The sequence below is a fragment of the Furipterus horrens genome, unplaced genomic scaffold, assembly GCF_987537825.1.
Source record: "Furipterus horrens unplaced genomic scaffold, mFurHor1.1.pri manual_scaffold_9, whole genome shotgun sequence".
NCBI lineage: Eukaryota > Metazoa > Chordata > Mammalia > Chiroptera > Furipteridae > Furipterus > Furipterus horrens.
In genome coordinates, this window is record NW_028327179.1 from 56,820,172 (window position 1) to 56,834,505 (window position 14,334).

The 14,334-nt window shown below is 40.2% G+C and overlaps 1 protein-coding gene across 1 annotated transcript in view; it reads right to left on the minus strand.

The window, feature by feature from the left end:
* Positions 1-14,334, minus strand: part of AMPH (amphiphysin) — a 310,914-nt gene that overhangs the window by 177,298 nt on the left and 119,282 nt on the right. Inside the window, exon 2 of the mRNA XM_090287371.1 lies at positions 9,065-9,145. Coding sequence (XP_090143497.1) covers positions 9,065-9,145 — 81 coding nt within the window. The remainder of the gene's footprint in view (positions 1-9,064; positions 9,146-14,334) is intronic.

Here is a 14,334-nt window from a genome sequence, read left to right on the forward strand (position 1 = left end):
CATATAATTCCACCTGTACATAAAATCTAAATGAAAGAAATAAACAAACAAGAAGAACAGAAACAGACTCAGATACAGAGAACATTTTGACGGCCGTCAGATGAGAGAGGGGTTGGGGGATGGATAGAAAATGTGAAGGGATTTAGAAGTACAAATTGGTAGTTATAGAATAGTCATGGGGATATAAATACAGCATAGAGAATAGTCAACAATATTGTATGGAGCCAGATGGGTACTTGATTTATCAGGGTGATCACTTCGTAAGTTAGATAAATGTCTAATCATGAGGTTGGACACCTGGAACTAATATAATATTGTAAATCAACTGTAATTTAAAAAGAAAAAAGTGAAAAAATGAACAACAGAAGGAATTTGTTCTATAAATAATAAACCTGTAATTTGCACCACAGCTACCCTGGCATAAGTTGAGTCTTCCTCTAATACTATTGAGAATTCTACTGTGATTACCCTCACTGTCTGCAATGTAACAAGGGTAATTAGAGCCAATTCTACCACTCTATGAAATTTACTACTACACCTCACATAAGAAATTCCTAATCAGGTGAGGAGAGCCACATTCTAATTTTTAAGTGTAAATGCAAACAAACAATACATTTTAAATTAATAATTCACATCCTATTATAGTCTAAAAAGCAGACTTTCCATTATGTTAAAAAGCTATATAACTGCTAACTTTATCTTAGGACTTGATAATGTTCATCACTTAGTATACTTATATGTATAGTAATGAGTCAACTTTGTCCCATGGACATGAATTTTCTTTATAGACTCCCATTATAAAATTGCATGAGGTGCCAACATTCAATAATTGAGTTATTTACAGCTGCTCAGCCAGAGTTAATGGGGATAGTGGGGGAAACTCTCAGAAGGCATGGTGCCAGAAGCCAGGGCAGACAACTCTTAGCAGGTACACCACCAGGCAAGAAAGAACTCAGCTTGTGCATCCAGAGGGTAGTGTGTTTGGCCAATAGGCCTGGAGTACAGGAAAGAGTGAAAGTTGCAGGCTAGTATGAATCAGCTAGGGAGCACAGGACACTCTTGAATGGTGCAGCATAGGAGTGGAGAAGATGGCCCACATGATCAGAAGACAGGTTACACCAAGAGGATTGCATAAATAAATACATACATTGAAAATAAATGGAAGCCAGATTTCTCACTCTCAAAGAAGGAAGTATAAACATGGAAAAAGAGAGTCGGCAGCCGTCCGTCTCGAGAGACGATGGTGTAGCTTCTTAAGAGTCTATCTGCACCGCCGAGAATGGCTGTGCAGTCCGACTCGGGAGTGACATCGTATCTGTCTCCTCCCGTGTTGAATCGACATCTTGCGATGACGCTGAAGCTACAGAGCCTGGGCAGGGTGATATGGAGGGTCTGCTGTTGCCCATGCAGCAGACCCCCCCTCTCTTCGCAGCTGAAGGGTCCAAGGGAAAGACGGAGTCAATACAGCTTGGCTTCGGGTGCGCCGCAGGAGTTGCCGGTGTTGACTACAACGTCAAACCGCCTTAGGGACTCCGGCTCCGGATTTTCTGTCGGGGTTTACTCCCTTAGCCTTTCCCCTGAAGAGGTATGCCGCAAGGCAGCGGAGGTTTTTTGGAGTCAGAGTTTTCCTTCTCTGATGTGCCCTGACTGGAAGATCGAACCAGCGACACTTAGCTCGCAGGCCGACGCTCAATCCACTGAGCTAAACCAGCCAGGGCCATGGAAAAAGAGAAGGCTCAAATAAAAGTGATATCATGCTTTCAGATAGATGAAAAATAAAAAACAAATATGCTTCTGTGTGTAAATCCAAGTATCCAAGTACGTATTCCATCCAATTAGAAGACCTAGAAGTAACATACTCTATAAGCAATGTGTTTACCTAGCACCCAAATCTTGGTTTCTAAATGTCATTATCCACTAAAAGAAACCACGATTCCTTGGACAAGCAACTGATTCTAAGGATGTGTAGAAAAAGCACAATGGAGCCCTGGCTGGTGTGGCTCAGTTGGTTGGAGCATTGTCCCGTAACTGAAGGGGTGCAGGTTCGATTCCCGGTCATAGCACATACCCACGTTGGGGGTTCGATCCCTGGTCCAGGTGCATCCAGGGGGCAACCAACTGATGCTTATCTCTTGCACTGATGTTTCTCTCTCTCTTTTCCTCTCTTTCTAAAAGCAATGAAATAAAAAATGCCCTCAGGTAAGGTTCAAAAAAAAAAGAAAAAAAAAAACAAGCACAATGTAAGCCTGAAACATCCTGTACCAAAAAGTAAGAAAAATTCTCAAAGAATGGTGAGGATATGTGAAAAGAATACAGGAGTCAATTCCTTGAAGTTCCCATTGGTCAAATTTGGGACAATTGTGCTTCAAAACAACAACTAATAATAATATATTATAACCTATTAAATAAAATAGGAATCCCTAAGTTCATACAGATATAATTCATTAATTCAGAGAGAAGGGAGAGTTTTACCATAGAGAAGGCTAATTAATAAGTATAAAAGGAATTAGAAAAAGAAACAGCACTTACCAACCATCCAATTTAGAAGCTTCAATGGATAAAACTTGTAGGTAAAAGTATGATGAGGAACAGGATAATTACAGTCTCAAAGTATATCCTCACAAAAAAACTTAATTTAAAACTACAAAAACTTCATACTGGAGCAACCTGGGAGATAGCCTCTTATTAACTAAGTGATCGAAGTTGACATCCATAGTCACAAATCAACATTGTGTTCTGATACAAGGCACTAGGAAGAACACAGCATCACCTCTGCAGTGAAAAAGCCAGGAATGAGCATATGAAGATAATCAGCTCACTCAGCTACTTTAAAAGATCTTTTCATTTTCAAGGCCTTGTATTTGCTGCACTTATCTGACCCTGGATAAATACTCTTCATTCTCTCAGGATCCATGTCAAGTTCTAAAACTTTGTATTCATTCCCCAATTAAGCTAAATATCTGGGAAGAGCCTCATTAAACTCATTAAAGTGTGAGCAGCACATATTTTATCTCTTCCAGGGGCACTTATATTTTCACTGGGCATCAGTTTTCAGGATCAACAACCATAGGAAGAAGGGGATTCCACCACTGCATCCAAGTTCACGCCTCCTAAAGTAGATTTGAGTTATGCAGATCACAGATAACTCATAACCTGAACACCAAACCTGTATCTACATTTCGTCATAAAGATACTAGAAACAGACATCAAACATAGAATTAGAAGTTTCAAGAACTAATCAGAGGAAATACTGAAAAAAAAAATTGTATGAAGAGAAACAAAGCACTAGTCTCCTCAATGTGTTGTCCCCAGAGCAGCATGATTTGTATCACCTGGAACTTGTCAGAAATGCAAATTCTCAGGCCTCCCCCCAGACCTACTAAATTGGAAACTCCAAGGGTGGGACCCAGCAATCTATGTTGTACTCAGGCCTTCTGGGTAATTTTAATGCAACCACAGTTTAAAAAGCGCTGCTCTGGTAGGAACAAAACTCACCACCTGAGGTTCTCATTCAGAAGCCAGGAGTGAGACAGAAGGCTCTGTAGGAATGACCGAGGTTCTCCATAATCTGGGCTAGGCCACTGGCACTTAGAATTGGATTATTACCCCAAACAGACCCAATGGGCTCACATTTAATCAAGGCAGTGGCCATTTCAAAGGAAGGTCACTGTTAATATAATGAAACATAGATACACTAACATACTCACATCATGGTTAACTGTGGTTAAAAAAAGAAGTACTACAGTACTTGCTAGGTCCATCTGCTCAAGCAAATTGCAGTTTTCCAGAATGTAAATGTGATTTGCCATAAATAACAATTCTATCCATGCATTAACACAATATGGGAGAATATTTTGTATTTACATTCTTTTTTAAAACTTCTATTATGTAAGTTTTCTCTTTAACTATTTATATACATATATGTACTAAAACGCCCCTGGCTGGTTTGGCTCAGTGGATTGAGCGTCGGCCTGCGAGCTAAGTGTCGCTGGTTCGATCTTCCAGTCAGGGCACATCAGAGAAGGAAAACTCTGACTCCAAAAAACCTCCGCTGCCTTGCGGCATACCTCTTTAGGGGAAAGGCTAAGGGAGTAAACCCCGACAGAAAATCCGGAGCCGAAGTCCCTAAGGCGGTTTGACGTTGTAGTCAATACCGGCAACTCCTGCGGCGCACCCGAAGCCAAGCTGTATTGACTCCGTCTTTCCCTTGGACCCTTCAGCTGCGAAGAGAGGGGGGGTCTGCTGCATGGGCAACAGCAGACCCTCCATATCACCCTGCCCAGGCTCTGTAGCTTCAGCTTCACTGGAGAGGACACTCCAGCGTCATCGCAAGATGTCGATTTAACACGGGAGGAGACAGATACCGTGTCACTCCCGAGTCGGACTGCACAGCCATTCTTGGCGGTGCAGATAGACTCTTAAGAAGCTACACCATCGTCTCTCGAGACGGACGGCTGCTGACGATGTACTAAAGCATGTTGTGAAACTTCTTACAAAGTTTCACGTAATATTCAACATCTCTTCTATCCCAGAAATAAAAACATGTTCTTAAGAATGTGCTCAAAATGATCACTTCTGCTACTAGTTCACCTTCAAGTTTAACGTATTTTTAAGCTTACTGCAAGACATCGAGACCTGTGGAGACAAAAAGGCGAAAGTATATACAGAGAAGGCCTGTGATGAGAGATCAGTAAAGAGAAGCCATGATTCCTGCTTTCAATCGCTGGGTTATCCTAATAATTGGAATCACTGGCTCCAAATTCTCACCACTGGAGAGGGTTTCAAGGTCCCAATTTTTATTTTCTTCTTTGTTTGCATGACAGCAAAGTTAGGCATGAAGAGAAGCAGCAGAACTACACTGCTATGGTATTTAAAAGAAGGAATAAGAAACTTTGTATATGTGAATAGTGAGACTCCCTTTTCCCTTATTTGAAGCATTGTTCCCAGATTATAACTGCAGTAGGATGCTCACATCTAAACTTACTGAAAATGATCAGATAATCAGTTATCTGGCTCGATCAGACCGAGTTATTTTGCTGCCATTTTAATTAGCACACGTGCTATCACGGGCATAGCTTCTTACTATTTAGGTTTATTAGCCAGAAGGATGAAGAGAAGCCAAAGACCTTCCTTCCACTTTGGAACCTTTTCTCTGCCCATTAACGAATCTGTCATGAGGCAACCAGGTGAAGTGAAAGTAGCCAAATGTTTACACCAATCTGCTACGTGTTAGTTCTGGTAAGAGAGAAAAAAATGGAAAAGGAAAAAAAAAATCCTCCAGGAAGGAAATGTTAAAGTCATACTTTGTTTTTCCTTTAGGTTTCTATAATTCTTGCTCTCCTTAGCACTAAGCATCATTGTAAGTCCTGAGCTCCTAGTGGAGGAGTCCATTCCCTCCTTCTTGTCCTAACTGAGCATTTATCAAAGATGGATCACAAAAACTGCAGCAATGGGGAGTCCAAAGGACATCGAAGAGTATGCACAGACCCTTCATCCACACTCCAGTCCAATTCAAACAGCCTTTTAGGAAAAGAGGTTTGGGATAAAAAAGAAAATTTGGGGTTGGAATAAAATATAAGCTAAGCCTCAAGCTAGAGTTCAAACACAGACACTCTGCCACCTTTGATTCCAACATGAACAAGCAGGTAATATATCAATAATTATGAGGACCCTTATGATTTCATTAAGGGCAATTTAAAAGCAAGATCATTAGGGCCTAAAATGTTCGAATATTTTGTAGAATATTCTATAATGGTCTACTTTTGAATAAGTACTGAGTGTGACCAGATGACTATAATATAATGCACAAATTCAAATGTGGTTTATTTTATACTCTAAATGGTATCTGTTTAGATTTGAAAAATATAGACATAGAAAAAATATGTAATCTAGATTTCCTAGGTAAGATCATTCTTTAGCATGTGTTGCCTTTAGATAATGCCTCTGCCTTTAGAGCAATGATTCACCATTACATTAATACTAAAATCATAGGCCTTGTAGAGGTCACCACATCTTGGTAGGCCTTTCTTCTTAGGTTAATGTTTCTATATAAGCACCACACCTTTTTCAGCATATGCAATACATATGATCTGGCCACCAATACATATTGGGGGTTAAAGGGATGTTTTTCCCTTTAAGAGTATTAATAAATTCAGTTCAACTGTTCTTTCAGTTAATAAATCTCTCTCTTTATTTTTTCCCACCCTATTCCTGTCTTTCTTCTCTCACTCTAATATACAGTCAAGGTTAGGTACCATCCCCTCCTCATTGCACTAAAATGGCAATAAATTTACTGTTTTTGATTAAAACAGAAACATCAAAATGAGTATGTGCAAATTCAAGATGTTTTTATGCAATAATATTTTCAAAAGGAACCAAAGACAGTCAGAAGACTACCTGAGAAATACTATTTCTACAGTTCCATTTTATTTGTTTCACTCTTGTAAAGTCAATTTGCTTCTGCAAATTTCCCCAAATTTTGAAGTTCTACCAACATGTTGAAATCTGCTAATATTCTTGAGAAAGCTAAGGTGTTGGGTTTCAATAATGGTAATATATTATTTGAAAATGTATAAATCAAAATGATTTATATCATGATTCACTTATCATGGCCTCACTGTATCACGGGCTTTTTAAAAATATTATATTTAATTATTTATGGCAGATTTTTCGCTATATCACGGGATTTTGTGGTATTGTATACATATGTTGCTAAAGTTACGTAGGTTTAAGAGTGTAGAATAAATGTAAGGTTCCTACTTCACGGGGGGTCTGGAACATAATACCTGCGATAAGTGAGGGAATACTGTACATTTTTATTTTACACAATGTGTAAAATGTATATTTTATAAAATATTTGAAATACTGTATTATTTGAAATAATATTTTATAAAATAACATAGTATTTGAAAATGCATGTAGTGACAAAAATGGATGGCTGAAAAGCATGTTCTTTTTATTTATTTTTTAAAGATTTTGTTTATTTTTAGAGAGAGGGAAAGGGAGGGAGAAAGAGAGGGAGAGAAACATCAATGTGTGGTTGCCTCTCGTGTGCCCCCAACTGGAGGCCTGGCCCCTAACCCACGGATGTGCCCTGACTGGGAATCATTTTAAAGTTACCCCATGCTGCAACTCTTAGTGGTACAGATCATTTAACCAATGAAATTGGTGATTTATTTAACTGCACTTGTCACTAGCACTTTAGACAGGAAAACAATCCTGGCTAGGGCCAGGGAGCTCAGTTGGTTAGTGCAGAATCTTTATATACCAAAATTGCTGGTTCGATCCCTGGTAAGAGCACATACAAGAAATCAACCAATGAATGCACAGCATAGATAAATGAAACAGCAAATTGATGTTTCTCTCTTCCTAGTCTCCCTCTCTCTCTCCCCCCCAACTCCCCCTTTCTCTTTCTCTCTAAAATCAATAAATAAAAAATTAAATTAAAAAAAGTCCTCACCTGGTTCAATGAACAAAGTCCAAATAAGAACACTAAAAATTCACCATGATTGCAAAATGCAAAGTGCTTCCTAGTTGAAAATGCATTATTGAACTTGATGCTTCCCAAGGTTAGCCTTCTGAGGTGCTAACATCACAATGCCATAAAAGTGATAGATTTAAAAAATCCAAGAACAAAGAATGATTATACCAAGTAACAAGAGTAGGTTTCAAAGGATAGAATGTAAAACCGTAAGTAAGGAAAACTGTAAACATGAGTCACTTCTATACAAATCCAATTACTTAAAGCAGACATGTGGGACTGCCCTGTAATCCAGGGAACTAATTGACAAGGTTTTCTGTGGGAAGTTTTTCGACTAAAACAATGACTTGTATGAGTGTTATCCTAATGCATGACGGAATGTATGAAACTTACAAATGAGAGCATAGGAAGACACAGAAGATATGTTCACCCGTAAGTGACTGCGGGACACCTTATTCTATGGGCCTAGACTCAACATTTCTCTAGGCATTTCCTTTTCTGTCTTCATATATCCAAAGCTCTCTATAATATTTGGTTATTTGTACATAATTTATTTTCCTCTCTATAACTGCTTTCTTCTTCAAATCACCTCTATTTTCCCACATATTCATCCCTGAGGCCCCAATTTCCCCTATGGGCACTGGTAGCATCAACGACAGCAGGAAAATAAACCCATGCCCTTACATTGTCCCATGTCCAAACCCCATTTTCCAGTGCAGTGGGAAATCTTCTGACTCCGTCTTCTTCCCACCTAACCTCTAGAATGACCTCCAGATTTGAAGCTTATAACCTCAAAGACCCCACTTGCATCTTCCTGCTCTCTGACCCCCATGCATTATCTCTAAAGAGTGTTATGCTAACCAATTATCCAAGCCTTAGAGATATAAATAAATAATTTTTTAAATAGTGTCTTTATACATGTGTCTGTTAAACACATAGGAGCCCACTAAAGAAACAAATTTCACAAATCATGTTTCTCTACCTTTTTTCATAATGACTTCCTCTGAGGAGTTTTTTATACACTTTGTTCTAATATCACCTGCTACTGAATTTTAATACCACAGATATACTATATATATATATATATATATATATATATATTTATTTATTTATTTATGTAATATATACACATAAAAAGAATATTATTTTTTTCACCCACCAAGAAGCAATTTTCACCCTCATGATGGAGATATAATCATCACTGAGAATGCATGATGTTGAAGCAGGCAATAACTGAAGGACTTTAACCAAAAGTATCTAACTACTGGTAACACTTAGTGGAATATATATCACCAGAAACATCATCTTTCCTATATAGATCAGCAATCTGTATTTAAAAGCCCCAGAGAAGCAGTCTTAAATCTCCTGAGATTCTGAAACACAAATCTTCTTCCTGCAGTGCCTACTGCCTCTTCCTTCGTCCTCCACAGAAGAGTCTACAGACTAGCAAGTGTTACCCTCAGGCTAACACCAACAGCTATGAAGTTCTTTCTTCAACCTTAAAGCATTTTAGTTATAGGCTAATGCACAGATAAGATCAAACCCATTTCCCACTCAGAGACTAGATGCATTTAATGCACTTACCTCCTGCCGCTTGAAGTTCTGGACATATTCTTCAAATTGTTCATCTTTTGTTTCATCAGCTTTCCCAAGCTTCTGAAGGACCTAGTTTGCAAATAAGATAAAATGGTTTAATTTAGTAATGGTTTCACATAATAGGCAGAGCAAGGCTGCTGCTTTGCTCCTCTGAGAATTCAATCTTAGCCCAGCTAGTTTTTCTGTTCTGGAAGCATCATGGCTTTGTGGCCTTGGAGCTGAACACATTTAGATTTTAATTACAGTTTCACCACTCACAGGCTGTGTGACCTTAAGCAAGAGTCATGGTAGGTTGCATTTAATTATTACATATCTGTTTCCTCCAGTAGGCTACACATGACTTAAAGAAAAAAGCTATGCCTTGTCTTTACATCCGAAGTATCTAGCACAATGCGTGACATAATAGGGACTCAATTTTTTTAAAAATTATATTTTATTAATTATGCTATTACAGCCGTCCTGATTTTTTCCCCTTTGCTCATCCCCACCCAGCTCCCCCACTCCCTCAGGCAACTCCCCTGCCATTGTTTATATCCATGGGTCTTGAGTCTAAATTATTTGACTCCTCCATTTCCTTATTGTACTTAACATCCCCATGGTTATTCTGTAACTATTCCTACTTCTTCATCCCCTCACCTCTTCACACATTCCCTCACACCCTTCTCCCATCTCGCAACCATCAAAAGGCTCTCCATATCCATGATTCTGTCTGTTCTTGTTTGCTTAGTTTGTTTTTTGATTCAATTGTTGATAGATATGTATTTTTGCCATTTTATTGTTCACAGTTTTGATCTCCTTTTTCTAAAATAAGTCCCTTTAACATTTCATATAATAATGGCTTGGTGATGATGAACTCCTTTAGTTTGTTCTTGTGTGGGAAGCTCTTTATCTGCCCTTGGATTCTAAATGACAGCTTTGCTGGGTAGAGCAATCTTGACTGTAGGTCCCTGCTTTTCATGACTTTGAATATTTCTTGCCAATCCCTTCTAGCCTGCAAAGTTTCTTTTGAGAAACCAGCTGACAGTCTTATGGGACCTCGCCTGTAAGCATCTAACTTTTCTCTTGCTGCTTTTAAGATTCTTGCTTTATCTTTAATCTTTGGCACTTTAATTATGATGTGTCTTGGAGTGGGCCTCTTAGCTTCTATCTGGTTTGGAACTCTGTGCTTCTTGGACTTGCATGTCTATTTTCTTCACCAAATTAAGGAAGTCTTCTTTTATTATTTTTTCAAATAGATTGCAAATATCTTGCTCTTTCTCTTCTCCTTCAGGCACCCCTATGATGTATATGTTGGGCCTCTTGAAGTTGTTGCAGAGGTTGCTTATACCATCCTTATTATTTTGGATTCTTTTTTCTTCTTATTGTTCTGATTGGTTGTATTTGGTTCTTTCTTCTATTCCAAGTCATTGACTTGTTTCTTGGCTTCATCCACTCTACTGTTGTTGCCCTGTAAATTGTTCTTTATTTCAGTTAGTGTATCCTTTGTTTCTGACTGGATCATTTTTATGCTGTTGAGGTCCTCACTAAGTTCCTTGATCATCCTTATAACCAGTGTTTTGAATTGTGCATCTGACAGATTGCTTATCTCCATTTCATTTAGCTGTTTTTCTGGAGTTTTGATCTGTTCTTTCATTTGAGCCATGTTTCTTTGTCTTTTCACTTTTTTCAGCCTCCCTGTGTTTGTTTCTATGTATTAGGTAGAGCTGCTTTGACTCTGTGTCTTGTTAGTGTGGCCTAATGTAGTGGATGTACTATAGGGTCCAGTGGCACAGGCTCCCCTATCACCCAACCTGGGGACTCAAAGTACATCCTTCATGTAATCTGAGTACACTCTCCTCATGTAGTTGAGCTTTGGTTTTTGTTGGCACATCAATGGGAGGGATTTACCCAGTCTAGTCAGCTGTAAGGATTGGCTGTGACCACTAACCACCAACCTCCACCCTCTGTGGAGGATCAGCTGTACAGGGGCAGGGTGATGATGCTCTAATGTGGTCTTCAGCTGTCCACTGGGTTTGCTGGCACTGGGGTTTCCCAGGTGGTGGAGGCCAAGGTTGTCCCTTACTTGTGTTTTGCCCAGGGCCACCCTGCCTGAGTTGTAAAGTAATGTGAGATGACTGCTACTTGTGCTGGACTTGGAGATTCTCAGGCAAAGCCAAGTTATGAATCTAAGCTGGCTGCTGCTAGTGCTAGGCCTGGAGCTCACTGAGGCCAGCTGTTGTTTGCTTAATAGGATATAGAAATCTGTGCAGCATGAGCCAAAACCAGCCATTCATATGAAAAAGCAGCTTGGGTGGGCCCATAAGTTGGGTGGGACGGAGTCTCTGGGGGGGTTCCAAGGCTGGTCAAACAGTGTAAGCCAGGTTGATGGAGTCTCACATATGACAGCATCCTGCCAGCTCAGTGGCTCTGTGGCAGGAGTGGGGCATAGCTCAGAAAAAGGACAATGGCCTCTGCTCACCTTGATGCCAGATACTCGCATTTCTCTCAGTATGCCATTGGTGCCTTTCAAGCTAATGGTGTTGGAGCTCAGAGGAAGTGAGTCTGAGTAGGTGAGTCTATGTGTGGGTTATTTAAGAGGAACTGCTTGGCGCTCCAAGCAGTTTCTTCCACTGACTCAATCCCCACTGGTTTCTGTAGCCAGAAATTGTGGGGACTTATCTTTTTGGCACTGGAATCTTGGGCTGGGGGGCCTGGTATGGGGTGGGACTCCTCACTCCTGAGATATGCCCCCCAAATTTCTGTACACTACACATGGGTGTGGGGCCAGCTTGTTCCATGTCTGCATCCCTCTTACCAGTCTAGATGGATGCGGATTCTTTAATTCCATAGTCGTCAGACTTCCATTTAATGTATCTGTCAGTTCTGAGCGATGGTTGTTCTATATTTTAGTTGTAATTTTGATGTAGTTATGTGAAGAGGCAAGCCATGTCTGCCTATGCCACCATCTTAACCAGAAGTGGTACTCAACTTTTTGTTAAACAGTGAACCAAAGTGACATGACTGGAGTATTAAACTACTTCACAGGGATATTATTAGAATTACTAGAGTCAGGCACATGGTAAGTTCTCCCCCACCATCTTCTACAATAATATTCCCTTGAACTGAATAAATATTCAAAGAGGCACAAAGTCCCATGCTAAGCACTGGTCATCCATAAATACAAGACAAATAAAACAAGGCCCTAGCACTTAAGCTTAAGGAATGTATAATCTAGTGGAGTAGACAGGGCAGATTCACAAACAACAAAGACAATCTGTAATAATCAACATGAGCAGTTGCAAAGTTTTGTTAATAATGCCCCTTACAGCTGAGGTCAGGGAATACTCTGTGGAAGTTTTCAAATTGTGCTGGGAATTCCAGCAGACAGAAATATGTCAGACTATATTCCAGTAAAAGAAGTAGCCTAAGCAAAGATCACTGGAAAAATTATTATGCATGTGGGACTTAGCAGAAGTAGTTCTGTTTTCCTACAGCACAGGATTGGTATTAGGAAAAGCAGTTCTCAGAGATATTAGCAGAAAGTTACTTTGGGACAGAGCAGAAGGATCCTGAGAGCCACAGTTGGGTTCACTATTCAATATTCCCATTTCTAAAACACCAACTTATTCAAGAACATAAAAACTCTATAAACATTGCCTTCTCAAAATACACACACTCAATAACATTACCAAATATGTTTTTATGAAATGTAAACATTCGGGCATTAAAATGTACATTCACACAAAGCACTTTCTATAGCTACGTTTTATATTGGATTATGCTAATTTGTTTCCTAAAATCAAAGATATAACCTTGTATGAATTAATAAGTTTTAATGATGCCTTTCAATACAAAGAGTGAGAAAAATCACCTAAAACTTAGGAAGAGACAAGAGATCCCTGGGTATCTTTTTTTCATGCAGTACTGGACTTGTACACTTCTGATGGGCTTCCTACCAACTGGGCCTTTTACAGCTTCATAGAGACAGAGGTTAACCTGAAGATTTTTGTTTGGAAGAGATGCAAATAGTTTCTGTTCAATGGGAAGGTTAACCCCAAAGGTTATAACGTATGTTCCTGCAGGACATTAACCAGTTTTGGATCTAAATCAGGAATGTTATTCTAAAATCCCCTTATTAAATAGTCACTATGCCCAGCTCTTCAAATATATTTTGAATCAGTTTTTAACAAATTACTGGATGCCTCATTAATTAATGAGTTTAATAAAACCTATGGCACATGTTTATTTCAAATTTATATGAAAATCTTGTCTTTTAGCTTTTGAAAAGTTATATTTAACAATAGCATCAACTTAGTAGTGCTGTGCAAATGTAAACTATTGTCACTATTATGCTTATTACTATTGTAGTAAGAAAGATAGGGCAAAATAAAATTATGCAGGAGTCCGAAGATGGCGGAGGAGTAGGTAGCAGTGTTGTCTGCTTGCTCCCATTGCGGAAAGGCTTGGAGTACAAACATGGAGACGAGTGACTGAGTGTGGATTTCAGATAGCGCGAGCAGGGAAGGGAATGTGGGAGCGGAGTGGAAAAGGGCAGAAGGCTCGCCCATGCTTTCAAGATGAGTTGCTGGGCCCCCCAGCCTGGTGAGGCTGCAGCACCGCACCCCAAAGGGGCAGCTGCAGACCAGCTCATTGGCCGGGATCTGCTTGGAAACTGCTGCTTGCCAAAGGCACTGGGACCAGCGGAGTCCTGGAGGGAGACAATAGGAAGGTTTCCTTGAAACAGATGGAGTTGTAGGAGGACAGTGAGCAGCCCGGACTGTGGGAAGCTGTATGAACTGAGTCGAGGTGGGGGTCCCCTGGGCTGACAAATATGGGCTGGCAACCCTGTGCCCCAGGCGCATGTATCACGGCACCACTAAACAAAAGGGAGTGGAACTAAGCCGGGAGAGGGTCCCATACAGGAGAGCTGTAGTGGAAACGCAGACTCAGTGAGGACCCCAGGCAGGCAAGCAGTGCACACAGGTGAACAGTGACTCGGCCAGCCAGGGAAGGACGCAGCCCGGTGCTGCAGCTTGGAGCACAGAGACTTATTGGGAGGAGGAGTGAAGACAGGGCCCAAGACTGGGCAGGGACTGGGGACATGCACACTGGCTTGCCAGCAGAACATTGTTGCTAGAGAAGCCTGAGGATTGCTGTAGCGTGCCACAGGACAAGTGGGGAGAGACCCAACTCAGTGCAGCTCACAGCAGAAAGTTGTAGCCGGCCCACAAGTGATAGAAAAGCAGCCACAGAAACCAGCCAGATCACCTCACAGCCAG